Genomic DNA, 16,597 nt, shown 5'->3' with positions numbered 1-16,597 from the left:
GGTTTATCCTTTCACTGTTTTGTGGACTACTGCTTGTGAATTTTGAAAATAAGCTTTTTAGACACTTCCATTTTTGCCTGTGTCTTTTTGGCACATTTTTCCTTCCACTTTCATGCATATGAAGTGAAGAAGAATATGCATATGGTACAGTGTATGCATATCTTTCTTCAGGAATTGCAAGCAATAACTTCTAGCCATTCTGAGCTAATGATTATTTTGTCCATGGCAGATGAGTGTGGAATCCAACTTCATTTAGTACATCAGTGTGAGGAAGAATTAGTTGTTATGTCCCCTAACTCAACGCAAGCGGAGTCCTTGGGCTGCGCAGGGTCCCGTCGACATGCACACTTGACTGGCACAGCCCTGAGCCAAGTGTGTGTAGTTCTTCTCTGGCTGCAGGCTCCTTGATTGCTTTGCTTCCATGCACCTGGCTCTGCTCTCTCTCTCTGCCTGGCTTCCAGGCTCCTTGATTGCTTTGCTTCCACCCACCTAGGTCTGCTCTTCCTCTGCCTGGCTTCCCTTGCTCCTCTCCTATTGGTCTTCCGGTTCCTCCTTCCCTGCTTTTGTCCTATGGCTGTGCCCCTTCTCCCTGCTGATGTCAGACGCCAGCACTTTATCAGCTGAGCTCTCCCTAGACTCCTTGCTTCGGCTTCTACTTTGGTAGGTGTTACTTGCTCAGTAGTGTGCTTCTCCTCAACTTTGTTCTTTGTTGCTGACTTAGCCTGTACCTGGATTACTCTTGTGTCAGCTGCCTGCCTACTGACTCTGCCTGTACCTGGATTACTCTTGTGTCTGCTGCCTGCTTACTGACTCTGCCTGTACCTGGATTACTCTTGTGTCTGCTGTCTGCCTACTGACTCTGCCTGTACCTGGATTACTTTCTTGACCTGCTGCCTGCCTACTGACTCTGCCTGTACCTGGATCACTCTCTTACCTGCTGCCTGTCTGGCTGTCATGTTCATCACCCCGCTTCCTGCTCCATCTCGTAAGCCCTGCAGGCCGCCCACACCTAGGGGCTCAACCTCTGGGGAACAGCGGTCAATGCAGGTGAAACCCGGGGTTGTCCGGCCGCCAAGCAGAACCTGGTCTGAGTACCAGGCTCGGCAGCGCTCTACTTGGTACAAGAACTCACAGGTCTGACATTAGTTTAACAGATGAAAGTATTTTTTTGGAAATTGCCTGTTAAGCAATACAGGTACAGCATTATCACTTATACTGACCCTGAATAAAATCTTCCCTGAGACAGTAGTGGAAAGAGGTGTGTCCTACTGTGCCATGTTATTGGCTTTGTGCTTTTGCCAACAACGTTCAAGTCACATGCCAAAACTGATGCATTGTTTCAATAGTAAACTGATTTCTAGTTTCATTATTAGGTAGTCTGTTAAAAATCTGTTCATGTCTGTTTGGAAACAGCTGTACAGAAAGAACATGCATCCTCTCTGACAGATATTGTTGACCAAGAAATACTAGTGAACTATATTATCATCACTGGGTAGAGACACAGACCTTAGTGTCTCTACCCAGTAATGATAATATAGTTCACTAGTCTGCTATATTGGGATTCCACAGTGACTTCTAGTGACATTTTTCTGAATTTGTAGAGTGTGGACTTGTAGAGGATGGAGCAGTGTTGTTGTTACATGTGAATGTATTTTTATGCTGTTTTTGTTTTATGTGTTTTTATTGTGTATGTATATTTGGAAACCGATTAGGTTTAAGGCGGGGTATACAGTTTGAAAATAAATAAATAAATACAAGAATACTGAAGGTTAACTTTACTTTAACCTGACAGCTTTTAGAAGGAAGGAATTTTCCCCAAGGGGCATTAGTTTTATGAATTTGAAAGGAATATAAAACCCTGTGCATAATTCAAATCTATGTCTTCGGCTTCTGCCTCTTCAGCACCTGACCTGCATGTGAGGGAAGAGCCCTTCCAGCAAAAAGTCCCTAGCCATCGAAGCCCAAGCAAAGACAGATGATAGAGATATCTGGCTATCCTAGGCAGAACAATCTACAAAGAGAAACATAGGAGCCTTTAGTAGTAATAGCAGTTGCTGAAGCTCTGTACTGATTGACACTGTGGGAATGGGGAACCCACTGTACCCATTCCAGGGGTAAAGGTGAAAGGAAGAAGCTTGGCATCATTATGTATTTTCAGTAGGGTGCTCAGGCCCACTCACCATCGGTACAGGATACTAGAACAGCTCCAGAGGCTGATGGAAAAAGAACAGCTTAAAGCCACAGATCTCCTGGGGACCTTCTCGCATCCAACCAGGAATAAGTCACCTTAATCACTACTTTGGACCCTCACAATCCTTGAGACTCTTTGCATCTCTGACAAGGCCTGTAAATGATAGCCTTTTGAAGACAACTATACCCTCTGAAGTACCCTTAGTGGGGAAAGTGGAAGAGTGATCTGATGGTTAGTGCAATGGGCTTTGAGCCAACTGTTCTGGGTTCAATTCTAACTGATGCTCCTTGGGACCCTGAGCAAGTCACTTAACCCTCCATTACCTCAGGTACAAAAACCAAGATTATGAGCCCTCTAGCGATAGAGATGGTACCTGCTTATAATGTTCAAGTTTATTACAATTTACTATGTCACCAGCCAGGAATGCCATCTAGGCAATGTGAGATTGTTTTCCACCTTGAACTTGATGGTTAAGTAGACTATAAATGCCAGAATAAAAGAAAGGTTGAAAAGGAGATAAAGAGACTGTTCAAATAATGCCAACGTGACTGTCTTTGATATTGTTTCATCCCAGTTATTTATTTTAAAAGATTTATAAGTACATTTGTTGGTTCTAAACACCAACCCTGGAGTGGTTTGCTTACTGATTAAAAGGAGGATGCAGAGCATGTGGTGAAATTGCCTGTGGCTTACTGGTTTCTGCCGGTCCCAAACTAATGAATTCTTTATGTGAACAGTCCCTCTTACACTATCCAGGCATACACTGGGACCAGCCCTTACAACTGAATAATACTCCAGACATGCTGTCACTTTATATTTTGGAAACAGTATAAAGTATTACAAAATAATCAAAAATCTCTTACCAGTTAGAGTTAGAAATGTCAAGGAGATGAGGAGATTCATACCCCAGTTCATGTTACAGGTGAAAGCAAAGGCTCGTCCTTTAATCCCAACTGGGAATATTTCACTCAACACCAGCCAGGCCACTGAAAAAAATAATAGTCTTAAATTATTCAACAGAAGAAACCAATTACATAATTAATATCTGACTTCATATTAGGACTGTGAACAGTGAATGTCTGAAATTACTATTACAGCTGTTTTATAAAGAATAGCTATAAAATCAGCAGATTAGCAGATTTGTCACGTCTTCTTGTAGTTTTATAATTTTGTGAACGTGATTGACTGATTTTATACAGAGCTGGATAGCTATAGTATTTAGGCGCTTATTTTTGAAACAGAAAAACATCCAAAAAGCATCACAGAGGCAAATGGACATTATTCTTACAAAAATGTCCAAATCGCTATTTTCAAAACACATTTTAAAGACATTTTTCTATGTGGTACGTCCAAATCACAAGGTGGTGTGTCAGAGGTATGTTGGAGGTGGGATTTGGACATTCCCACAACTTGGACGTTTTTCTGCCATAATGGAACAAAGCAAAAAAGTCCAGGGCTAAAAGTTGGATGTTTTGGTCTAGAACTGCTTCAATCATGACTAAGTACTACTACTACTACTTAACATTTCTAGAGCGCTACTAGGGTTACGCAGCGCTGTACAAATTAACAAAGAAGGACGGTCCCTGCTCAAAGGAGCTTACAATCTAAAGAACGAAATGTCAAGTTGGGGCAGTCTAGATTTCCTGAGTAGAGGTGTAGTGGTTAGGTGCCGAAGGCGACATTGAAGAGGTGGGCTTTGAGCAATGATTTGAAGATGGGCAGGGAGGGGGCCTGGCGTATGGGTTCAGGGAGTCCGTTCCATGCATGGGGTGAGGCGAGGCAGAAAGGGCGGAGCCTGGAGTTGGCGGTGGTGGAGAAGGGTGCTGAAAGGAGGGATTTGTCTTGAGAGCGGAGGTTACGGGTAGGAACATAAGGGGAGATGAGGGTTGAGAGGTAAGGAGGGGCTGCAGATCGAGTGCATTTGTAGGTTAGTAGCAGAAGCTTGAACTGAATGCGGTACCTGATTGGAAGCCAATGAAGTGACTTGAGGAGAGGGGTGATATGAGTGTATCAGTCCAGGTGGAAGATATGACGTGCAGCAGAGTTCTGAACGGACTAAGTCATAAAAAGATGCCCTACATTACCAGATGACCACTGGAGGGATTAAGGCATGACCCCCCTTATTCTCCCAGTAGTTACTGACCCCCCCTCCCCAAAGACAGTACATACTAGGCACTATGACAAATGTCAGATGGCCAGGCCTATTAGAGCAGCATTCAGGTCCCTGGGATAGCCCAGTGGTCGGTGCAGTGGACTGTAGAGAAGGGGACCCAGACCCATATCCTACTCTAACTGATACACATATGGTGAGAAAGTGCGAGCCCTCCAAAAACCTACTGTGCTCACATATAGGTGACACCTACAGACGTAAGGGCTATTATAGTGGTGTACAGATGGGTACAGGTTTTTATTTATTTTATTTATTTGTAGCATTTGTATCCCACATTTTCCCACCAATTTGCGGCTCAATGTGGCTTACATTTGCCGTAATGGCGGTTGCCATACAACAACATATGGCTCCCCATACAACATATGGGGATAAAATAGTGAAATGTGTACCTGGGACCTTTTATGTGAAGTCTACTGCAGCACTCCCTAGGGTGCCCCACTGCTTTGCTGGTATGTCTGGGTGGCCAGTCTACTAAGACTGCTGGCTCCCATATGTCCCAATGTCTTGTTTTTCTGCATTTTTCTGACTTTTTTTTCCAAAAATAGACACAAAAGAAAAATGAACTGAGCACAAAATGTCTAAAAAATGTCAAGAAAATGGCCATTTTCAAAACAAAAAGATAGACATTTTTCAAGTTTGAAAATGGCCATGTTTGCCACTTGATTTTTGGATGTTCTTAGAAAAACATCCAAAGTTGGATTTAGACGTCATATTGAAAATGCTCCTTCACATCTACTAATGAAGAACATAGTCCTATCTATAACTAGCACTATTAACAGGCTTGGCTTTGTAACTGGGTACAACCTCCCCCCTCCCCCTCCCAACGAGATGACGATTCTATTTAAATAATATTATTGAAGGCAGAGGTCACAAATTTGGTCCTTCAAGACGGCAAATGGGTCTGGGTTACAAAACAGTCACAATATATACTTCTGTCATGAGAACCAGGTGAATTTTAATAGTTTGGTTACCTGAAAAAAACTGTTTTGCAGCCCTAAAGAACAAAAATTATGTTTCTTCTGTTTAGTAACACATAACCCTTGTCCCTGAGGGCTGAGAATGTCAAGATAAAACCTACCAGCAAAGTGGAATTCAAAGTTGTGAATGTTGCTGACCTGAATTGGCAAAGCAACCTGAAAAATGCATGCATCACTGCATCACAGAAGCCAAAAACCTGGTACGAAGGAAGATCAGATAGAAGAAGAGCTATTAAGAAGAGAGAGACACACACAGCATAAAAGGAAGAGTTGGTCAGGAGCTTAGATTAAATGAACTCAGATCTATTTCCAGTTCTTATTGACTCCTTATCTCCTTCTCTGTGCCATAGTGTAATACCTGAGTCATGCCCCAGTCCTTTTTCCAGACCCAAGAAGACAGGAGGAGCCTCCACGGAAAGTCAAAGCAAAACAGCAAAAGTAGAGCTGACAAATGTGCAAACCAATAGGGAGATGATATCAAAAACCAGTTTATTCAGAATATTCATATCTAGGACCCGACACGGTCCGTGTTTCGGCGCCAAAGCGCCTGCCTCAGGGGTCACAATCAACTTTCTCTGAGAAGAAGCTGATAGGTGTTTGCTGATCGGTTGGCTGTTCTTTTGTTCTCTCTGTGGATTAACTTGCATGCATAAAGGAATTATTCAAGCCTTTCAGCTTCTTCTCAGAGAAAGTTGATTGTGACCCCTGAGGCAGGCGCTTTGGCGCCGAAACACGGACCGTGTCGGGTCCTTGATATGAATATTCTGAATAAACTGGTTTTTGATATCATCTCCCTATTGGTTTGCGCATTTGTCAGCCTCTACTTTTGCTTTTTCCAGACCCACCATATTTCCCGTTATATCATGGAACTTGTCTGGTCTTTGTCCATCTCCCATACACAATGACTCACTACCAGCTGCCTATCCATACAAGCCTATTCACAGGGGGGACCTACTGAAAACGTAACGTGAGTCCGAGCTGAATAAAGAGAGAAAATAAATCTACTAGATTCCCACCTCCTCATTTCCTAGGAAGAAAGTAAGTATGGGTGACTGGGGAGTGAGTGAGTGAGTACCATGAACAACAGAAAGAAAGGAGAAATCAACCTGATATGTGGCCAACTTTCATCTTTTGATCCAGATTAAAAGTAAGAACAGAAGACATACCAAGCTTGGTCAGACCAAGAGTCCACCTAGCCCAACATCCTATCTCTGACAGTGCTTAAACTGACTCACTTGGCAATACCTGTCAAATCACACATAAAAAGCCCATTATAAATTACTTGTTCATAGAAGAGGGAGGAGGAGACATAGTTAATGGACACATCACTTCTCCTCTAGAAAAACTGACAGGGAACAAAGCCATGGGGCCAGATGAAATACATTCAAGGAAACTGAAGGAGCTCAAAGAGGTTCTGGTGGGCCCTCTTAAAGATTTGTATAATAGATCCTTGGAGACAGGGGATGTTCCACAGGATTGCAGAAGGACAGATGTGGTCCCTCTCCACAAAAATGGTGACAGAGAAGAAGTGGGAGATTACAGGTCGGTAAGCCTCATTTTGGTAGTAGGAAAAAATATGGAGACACCGCTGAAGGAAAGGATAGTACAATTCCTAGAATCAATTGGCTTATAAGATTCAAGGCAACACAGTTTTACCAAAGGAAAATCATGTCAAACAAATCTGATTGATTTCTTTGACTGGGTGACCAGAGAACTGGATCGAGGGCACATACTATGTCTGATCTATTTGGATTTCAGCAAAGCTTGACATAGTTTCTCATAGGAGACTTGTGAACAAATTGAATGGGCTAAAGTTAGGACCCAAAGTGGTAAACTGGATTAAAAACTGGTTGATTGACAGATGTCAGAGGCTGGTACTGAATGGAATTCACTTGGAGGAAAGGTGAGTAGCAGAATGCCCCAAGGATTGGTATTGGAGCCGATTCTATTCAACATATTTTTGAGTGACATTGCTGAATGGTTAGAAGGGAAAGTTTGCCTTTTTGTGGATGACATGAAAATTTACAACAGTGTAGACACCCCAGAGGGAGTGGACAACATGAGAAGTGATTGAAAAAGATGAGAAGAATGGCCTGTTTGGCAGTTAATATTTCATGCAAAGAAATGTAGAGTGATGCACATGTGGGCGCAGAAACTCAAAAGAGTTGTATTTGCTAGGGGGTGAGCAGCTGATAAGCACAGCTTGGGGGAGGGACTTTGGGGGTGGTAGTGTCAGAGGATCTTACGGCAGGAAAACAATGCAACAAGGTGGTTCCTGTAGCCAGAAGGATGCTAGGCTGCACAGAGAGAGGCATATCCAATAGAAAAAAAGAGGTGTTAATGCCTTTGTACAAGTCATTGGTGAGGCCCCATTTGGAGTATTGTGTTCAATTTTGGAGGTCATATCTCGCTATGGACATCAAAAGACTTAAAGCGGTTCAGAAGAAGGTGACAAAAATGATATGGGGCTTGTGCCAAAAGACATATGAGAGAAGTTCTCAATATGTATACCCTAGAGGAAAGGAAGGATGGGGGAGGGGGGTATGATAAAGACATTTAAATACTTAAAAGGTATTAATATGCAAACTAATTTTTTTCAGAGATGGGGAAGCGGTAGAACTAGAGTTCATGAGTTGAGATTGCAGGATGGGAGACTTGGAAGCAATGTTAGTAAATACTTTTTCACAGAAAGGGTGGTGGATGCCTGGGATGCCCTCCCGCGGGAGGTTGTGATGACAAACATGGTAGCAGAATTCAAGAATGTGAACACAGAGGAACACTATGTAGAAAAAGGATGGAATCTAATTAAAGCAAAACTTAAATGACCTCATAACTTATAGCAGCTTCAGACGTTAAGAAGTAAAAACAATGCCAGGCAGACTTCCATGGTCTGGGTACTGTAAATGCAAACACAGACCAGAATCAAGGATGCAGTGGGCTTTGACAACAACTGCAGTAGTTGAGAAGTAGTAATGGTGCTAGGTAGACTCTACAATCTGTGTCCCAAAATTGGCAGGGAGAGACAGAGATTAAGAAGTGGAACCTGTGCAAAGTGCCAGATTCAAATCTGCCCACCTTATTGGGCAAACTAGATGGACTGTGCGGGTCTTTATCTGCCAACATTTATTAAGTTACCATGTAAACGTATCTGAACCTTTTTAAAACTGAGCTAGATTACTAACCTTGATCTTGGCCAGTCCTACCACTAGGCAAATCAGGTAGTCACCTCAGGTACCAGAATTTGGGAGTCATTAAATAAGCAAGCAGAGATGGCCAGGAGAAGCATCACACCTGGTCCAGATCCCCAGCCCCGACAACCAAAGGTAGAAAGATAGAAATAAGTCAGAGGTCCAGACACCAGGTCTAGTGTTCTTTCTCCTCCTCCTTAAGAATGTTCAAAATGCTTGGTCGCAACATCAGCAATTTCTGATGCTGGTCTTTTACACTGTGAGCTGTTTGACTAAGTAACTCAGGGTCAAGTGGGGTGGGGCAGAAGCAGATATAAGGCTCAATTTGTCTGGGCACCCATACAAGTCCAGCCTTGACCACATTCTCTAGCCTTCTAATTATGCACTGACTGATAAAAATACTTTTTAGAATTCATTTTAAGGCAGCTGATAGTTAGTTTTGTTACATGTTCCCCAGTCCTAGTACTACTGGAAAGCTTGGGGGGGGGGGGGGGCTACTGCAGGAAGAGACGCTGAAGAGAGAAATAAAAAGGAGAAAATAAGAAGCTGGTAATAAAAAGAAAAAGAAAAAAAAAAAGGAAAATAGCGAATAAAAACATCTAAAATTGAATGAAAAAAAGAAAATGGTAAAACAAGCATATACACAAAAAACTTAAAATAAACTAATAAACATCAAAGAAAGGAGTAATAAAAAAAGGGAAATAAGTTTCTCTGACACCTAATAATATTCATCTAGTGCCCATGTTTTCTGCACTCCTGCAATATGGGGTCTAAATCTGAGTCCAGATCTGAGAGATCACTGACTCCTGCCTCCCTTTCTTCCCTTTGTCCTGTAAATCCTGTAAATTCTCTTCTCTCCCACTACCCAGTATAAAGTCAGTGGTGGTGCCTGGCAGGAAGAGAGCTGTACTGCTGTTTCATCCACTTATTGTCATGTCAGCCTCCGACCTGTACAATGCAGGATCAGTTTTACAGTATGAGGGGCTAACCAACAGAAGTATCTGGAGGAGGGAGAAGACCTGGAAAAGAGAGTTGAGGGAGAAGGAAAGAGAGGTGGAGAGTCCATTCTTAGTTTTTACATTATTTCCAGTCTGTTTAACACCAGCCCTGATGGCCTGGCTGGGGAAATAATTTGCTGCTGTTGTCTCCTTGCTTGCCCTCAAACCCTAGGCCTTGGGCCAGGGAAAGTCACTGCTACTGCACTTCGGCATCCTTTCCTAAATAAAGGTCCAAAAGGTTTTGAGTTTGGCTTTCACCGTAAAAGTTAGTGGGGACTCATCATGCCACAATCAAGGGAAATCTCAGAGAACCTAAGAGAAAAGAAAACTCCAGACAGAGATACAAGACTACGTCTTATCTGGGGCTCCATTAATGCACTGTCCGAAAGATAATCTACAAATCTTAAAAGTGGAAAACTAGGTAACTCTAGCCAGAAGCAATCATCCTGCCAAGATCACCTAAACAGAAAACTGGGAAATCATCTACAAAGTCCAGAGAATCTCAGATTAGCATCTATCACTCTGCAGGACTGTCTTGTTGCAGCTGACATGCGGATTCATGTGTCAACCATCTAGAAAAAACAGTGTTCATGGGAGGACAGCTGCAAAGAAACCACTGCCCACCCCAGGTTCACCAAGGAGCATCTAGATGACTCGGAAAACTTCTTGAATAAGGGTGTGTGGACAGATAAGTCAAAAATAGAACGTTTTGGTCACAATAACAAATGTTTTGTTTGGGAAAAACCAAGCACTGCTTTCCAAAGTAAGAACCTCACTCTGTCTGGTAAGCATGGTGATGAAAGTATTGTAGTGTGGGGCTGCTCTGCTACAGCAGAATCCGAATGGCCTGCCAGCATTGATGAAACCATGAATTCAGTTTTATGGGCCTGATTTTACAACAGGATGCTTATGTGAGAAGTCCAAAAAGGTGCATATTTTTTTTAAAAGGCAAATTAGGTTCCTCTGTGCCATTTTTTAAATTTTTATTTTTATTTCAGATTTAGCTCACACCTTTTCAGTAATAGCTTAAGGTAAGTTACATTCAGGTACTTTTATAATAAAGGCAACTCCAATACGGTGCACACACTGATGCATAAATTAACAGCTGCCCTGAAGCAGGTGCAAATGTGTGCCTATGCTCTACATGAGTTACAGACAATCCCACCCTGCTACACCCAAACCATGCCCCTAGAAAGCAAAGATACTTACCTGTAGCAGGTATTCTCTGAGGACAGCAGGTAGTCATTCTCATATGTGGGTAATGGCATCCATGTCGCCCGGTGCGGAACACTTTCACAGCTTATACAACTTTAACAGAATGCACTAGCATCCCCACTGCGCATGCGCAAGTGCCAACCTGCCCCGCCGCGAGAGTGCAGGACCAACAGTACAGTATAATAGCAGTTCAAAAACAACTCCAAGGGGCGGTGGGGAGGGTATGTGAGAATGATTGACCTACAGTCCTCAGAGAATACCTGCTACAGGTAAGTATCTTCACTTTCTCTGAGGACAAGCAGACCATGTCATACTCGCATAAGAGAATCCCTAGTTACCAGGCTCTCCAAAAACCAACAACAGTAGGACAACTGGAACCCACAACAGCAAGTTAAAAAAAAACCTAATTAACCTAAAACTATATACACACTGTGCAACAGAACAGCCTACAACAGAACAAAATATAGGAGGGTGGAGTTGGATTCTAGACCACAAACAAATTCTGCAGAACTGTCTGTCCAAACCATTGCATCGGGTATTCTGCTCAAGAAGACAATAGTGAGATGTGAAAGTGTGGACTGAAGACCATGTTTTAGCCTTGCAAATCTCCTCTATAGAGGCTGATCTCAAGTGGGCTACCGACGCAGGCATGGTTCTGATATTATGAGTCTTGATATGACCCTCAAGAGTCAGCCCAGCTTGGGCATAAGTGAAAGAAATGCAATCTGCCAGCCAATTGGAGATTGTGCGTTTCAAGATGGCACAATGGCAACTCCCATCATACTGGGATAATAAAAAAAAAAAAGAAACAAAAAGCTGGGTGAACTGTCTGTAGGGCCTAGTCTGCTCCAAGTAAAAGGCCAATGCTTGCTTGCAGTCCAAGATGTGCAGTGCACTTTCACCAAGATGGGTTTGGGAAAAATGTTGAAAGAACGATCGACTGGTTCTCATGGAACTCCGACACAACTTTAGGTAGGAACTTAGGGTGAGTGTGGAGAACTACTGTGATGAAACTTAGTGTAAGTTGGATCCACTACTAGGGCCTGAAGCTCACTGACTCTGTGAGCTGAAGTAACCGCCACAAAAACAAGACCTTCCAGATCAAACACTTCAGATGGCAGGAATCAAGCAGCTCAGAAGGAGCTTTCATCAGCTGGGTGAGGATGATGTTGAGGTCCTGTGACACAGGCAGAGGTCTGATAGGGGGCTTTGCCAATAGAAAACCTCTCAAGAAGCAAACTAGAGGCTGTCCTGAGATGGGCTTACCTTCCACAGAGTGATGGTAAGCACTAATTGCACTGAGGTGAACTCTTAGAGTTAGTCTTGAGACTAGACTCAGAAAGGTGTAGAAGATATTCAAGCACGGTCTGTGCAGGGCAAGAAATAGGATCTAGGACCCTGCCTTCACAGCAGACAGCAAACCTCGTTCATTTGAAAGAATAACACCTCTTAGTAGAACCTTTCCTGGAAGCCAGCAAGACCTTGGGGACACCCTCAGGGAGATGCAAAAGAGCAAATTCTAAGCCTTCAACATCCAGGCTATGAAGGCCAAGAACTGGAGGTTGGGATGCAGAAGAGATCCCTCGTTCTACATTATGAAAGTCAGAAAACACTCCAATCTCCAAAGTTCTTCAGAGGATAACTCCAGAAGAAGAGGAAACCAGATCTGCCTGGGCCAATAAGGGGCGATCAGAATCATGGTTCCTTGGTCTTGCTTGAATTTCAGCAAAGTCTTTTCCATGAGAGGGATAAGAGGATATGTATACAGAAGACCATTCCCCCAATGGAGGAAGAAGGCATCCCTACGCTAGTCTGTCATGAGCCCTGACCCTGGAACAGTACTGAGGGACGTTGTGGTTGAATGGAGTGCCAAAGAGATCCACTGAAGGGGTGCCCCACTCCTGGAAGATCTCACAGGTAACACTTGTGCTGAGTGATCACTCGTGCAGTTGCATGACCCTGCTCAGTCTATGGGCCAGGGTGTTAAGATTTGCCTGCCAGGTTTGTGGCCCTGAGAACTATCCTGTTCTAGACAGCCCAGTGCCACATCTGGATAGCCTCTTGACACAGAAGGTATGATCCAGTACTCCCCTGCTTGTTGGTTTAATATATAGCACTTGATTGTGTATTTGAATGAGTATAATTTGGTTGAACAGCCGATCTCTGAAAGCCTTTAGAGTGTTCCAGATTGCCCGTAGCTCTAGAAGGTTGATCTGAAGATCTGTTTCCTGACCAACTGGGTGGTCAGGAAACAATAAAATCTACCCTAAGATCATTACCCTGTTCAAGGCCCTTCGGTCTAGGATGAATGCATACCCCATTTTCTTTGGGACAAGGAAATGACCAGGCACCCATCCAAATGAGCTCCCCACCCCAGGTGGGATGCATTCATTATCAGCTCCTTCTGGGACTGAGAAATTTGGAATGGAAGTCCCATAGTCAAATTGGATCGAATTGTCCACCAGAAGAGGGACTGACCCAACTCTGGTGTTAATCGGATGCCATCCATTAGGTTCCCAGAGGCTTGACACCACTGGAAAGCTCAAGTCCACTGGGCAGTTCTCATGTGCAGATGTGTAAAGGTAGTGACATACTGTGCAGACTATGTGGCGTAGCAACCTCAACATCTGCCGAGCTGTGACCTGCTGGCTGACTTGATCCCGAGCGGTGAGTGCAACTAGAGCATCCACACTTGGCACAGGGAGAAAGGCTGAACTGAGAACAGATGGGACTTGGAGTATAGTTTAAAACGAACCCTAGTAGCTCCAGCACCCAAACAGTTCTCCGCATGGACTCCTGAGCACCATCTTTTGACTTGCTCTTTACCAGCCAATCATCCAGGTGGGGAAACACATGGACTCCCAGTCTGCGTAGCGACAATGAAACTACCACTAGACACTTGGTGAAAACCCTGGGAGCCAAAGTGAAGTCAAATGGCAACACTCAGTACTTGAAATGGCATGTTCCCACTTGAAATCTAAGATACTTCCTGTGGCTTGGAAGTATTGAGATGTAAGTGTAGGCATCCTTTAAGTCCAGAGAGCATAGCCAACCTTGAGTCTGAAACACTGGGAAAAGGGTGCCCTGGGAAACCATCCTGACCTTTTCTTTGACCAGGAATTTGTTCAAGGCCCTTCGGTCTAGGATGTACGCATACCCCATTTTTCTTTGGGACAAGGAAGTACCTGGAATAGAATCCCTTCCAGTCTTCCCCTGATGGAATGGGCTCAACCACATCAGCCTTTAGAAAGGTGGAAAGTTCCTCTGCAAGTACCTCCCTGTACTGACAGCTGAAGAAACACACTCTTGGAGGGCAATTTGGTTGTCTTTAATGCCAATGAAGGGTGGACCATCTGAAGAACCCACTGGTTGGAGGTTACAAGGGGCCACATTTCTTGGAAAATCTCAGCCTCCCTCCTACTGGTAGGTCATCCAGAAAGTTCATTGTTACATCAGCTATGCTTTGCTGGAGCCAGTCAAAAACTCGTCCCCTGTTTTGACTGGGGAGCTGGCTGGGACTTAGGCACATTATGTTGACAAGACCAAGTGCACTGGGGCTAAGCCTATTGAGGCTGATGAAATGTACCTGTGCCTCTGAGAGAAGTAGGGATCCCTCTTCATCTTGCCCGAAAACCTCCTGGATGTAGAGGGTGCAGAAGGCATCTGGCAGGAGAGAGTATCAATGGTATCTGTATGCTTTTGGATGAGGTCAGCAACCTCCTCCACCTTCTCTCCAAAAATGTTATTCCCCACAGCATGTGGGATCCGCCAATCCCTGCTGGATTGCGGGGTCTAAGTCAGAGATATGCAGTCAAGAGTGTGTGCGCATCACTATACTCTGGGCAGACATCCAGGATGCCACATCAAAAGTATCATAAGCACACCTGGCCAAAAACTTACCCAAGTTCCACAAGTAAAGGCTTGTGTAGAGCTGGTATGACTGTATATGGGAGATGAACATAGAGGCCTGATACATCTTCCACCCAAAAAAGTTGAGGTTCGAGCTTCTCTGCCAGGGGCACCAAAGCAAAGTCTCTAGAATTCCAGGCTCTTTTGAGTGCAGATTCCACCACCAGAGAATGGATGAGGCATCTGTGGTCTATCAAACTCAGGGGAACTCTAGATCCAGCACATGGTGTCAATCTGCTTGGGGGAGGCCAGGGACCGACAGATGGGACTTCCAGTTCTCCACCTGAACATCTTGCAAAGTCTTGTGCCGTCCTCCATCTCCAAATGAATAGGAATAACAGCCACCATCTCCCTGACAAAAGCTGGGAAAAATAGACTTTCAGGTGAGACTTTCTCCTTCCTCAGGTGGAGAGGGGTCAGAAGGGATACCAAAGGACTCCTCCTCCGAGAAATACCGTGGATTCTTATGGTTTATGGTTTATTAGGACTTACTATACTGCCTGGACTAACTAGCAGAACTAAGTGGTTTACAGACTAAAAACAACATTTCAAAGTAGGAAAGGAACTACAAAACTGGACAGGAAAGAATATCACAAGCATCCAAGAGGCAATCCTTCAACAACAAAAATAGCAGGGAAAAGTATGAATGAGTAGAGTGGGGGGAAAGGGATGGGAACCTGGGTAATTGGAAAAGCGATGGGAAAACACTGGTCACACCACTTGTCAATGGTGGGTTAATCTGACTGAAAGCCTGTCCGAAAAGCCAGGTCTTCAGGACAGATTTGAAATTCTTGAATGATAGTTCTGCACGGAATTCCAAAAAAAAAAAAAGGACCGTGAAGTAGAAGGCCTAGTGTCTAGTCAATTCTAACTGGGCAGATCTGGGACCGAGAAGAACTAAACGGTGATCATTTATAAAACGGAGAAGACGAGTGGGGAATATGGAATGGCAAAAGAAGCTAGAAAGGGGGAGGGGGAACCAGTCCTATGGGCTTTAAAGATAAGGGTCAGGAGCATTCCGTATCAATATCAGCGAAGAACTCTTCATGAGAGGGCTGAGACCGAGCCTGCCTCAACAGAGAGGAACCATGTCCTTGCCTGGAAGGGCATCAAGGTGTAGGCTCCACCCTCGACTCCAGCAAAGCTTCCTCCATTGATGTCGAGGGGGTGCCAGCACAGACAGCTGTAGACACTGGTACCGCTCGCGGCACCAGTCTCTGAGACCTCACCACAGGCTGAGCAACTTGGGGGGGGCAACAGGCAGAGGCATGGATGCCAATGCCCTCTGTTGGAGAAGCCCCACCAAATGCTCCTGAAGCTCGGCCCGGATGCACTCATCAAGGGCCGACATCAGGAAACACTGGGGTGTGGAGTTAGAGACAGCCTGCTGAACTGTCAGGGTCAATGTGAGTGCCTGGTAGTGGCTGCATGGAGACCCCCACGTTGGCACCTCCTCAACGGAGGGAGAGCGTTCCTTCCTGTGCCGACGCTTCTCGTGGACTGGGATTCTCCGTGACCCGGTGTTCCCAGCACCATGCATCAAGGTGGATTGATGCTTGTGCTTCTTGGCCTTCGCCTGATGCCATCGACACTCCTCAGTGCCATTGAGGACAACGTCAAATCCCCACGCTCCCTTGGTGTTGGGTCCGATGCTGATCAGTCCCGGGGGCCCTGTACAGCAGCCAGCGTCAAGGCAGGTGAAGACCTGCTCAATGCAAACCCACTCCTAGTGTCAAACATGGGTCTAGTGGCCATGGGGACTGATGCACCTGATGTTAGTGCAAGCACCGGCACCAATGTCAATGCCAATGTTGACGATTCGGACCAGGCTCCAAAATATTTCTCTCTCTGAGCTTCTCTGGACAGTCGGGTTCTTTTCTGCATACATAGGCAAAGAAGACAGCTGGAAGGGGTATATACTCACCCCAAACACTGGAGACATCAAGAAT

The 16,597-nt window shown here is 44.6% G+C and overlaps 1 protein-coding gene across 2 annotated transcripts in view; it reads right to left on the bottom strand.

Moving 5' to 3' along the window:
- SLC2A12 (solute carrier family 2 member 12) overlaps window positions 1-16,597 on the bottom strand; it is a 106,942-nt gene that overhangs the window by 48,557 nt on the left and 41,788 nt on the right. Inside the window, exon 3 of one of the 2 annotated variants that reach the window (XM_030198457.1) lies at window positions 3,055-3,177. The exons of the other annotated variant lie outside the window; for it this stretch is intronic. Coding sequence (XP_030054317.1) covers window positions 3,055-3,177 — 123 coding nt within the window. The remainder of the gene's footprint in view (window positions 1-3,054; window positions 3,178-16,597) is intronic. 2 annotated transcript variants of the gene reach the window in all.

Source organism: Microcaecilia unicolor, chromosome 3 (genome assembly GCF_901765095.1).
Source record: "Microcaecilia unicolor chromosome 3, aMicUni1.1, whole genome shotgun sequence".
NCBI classification, from domain to species: Eukaryota; Metazoa; Chordata; class Amphibia; order Gymnophiona; family Siphonopidae; genus Microcaecilia; species Microcaecilia unicolor.
This window is presented reverse-complemented; position numbering and strand designations above follow the sequence as displayed.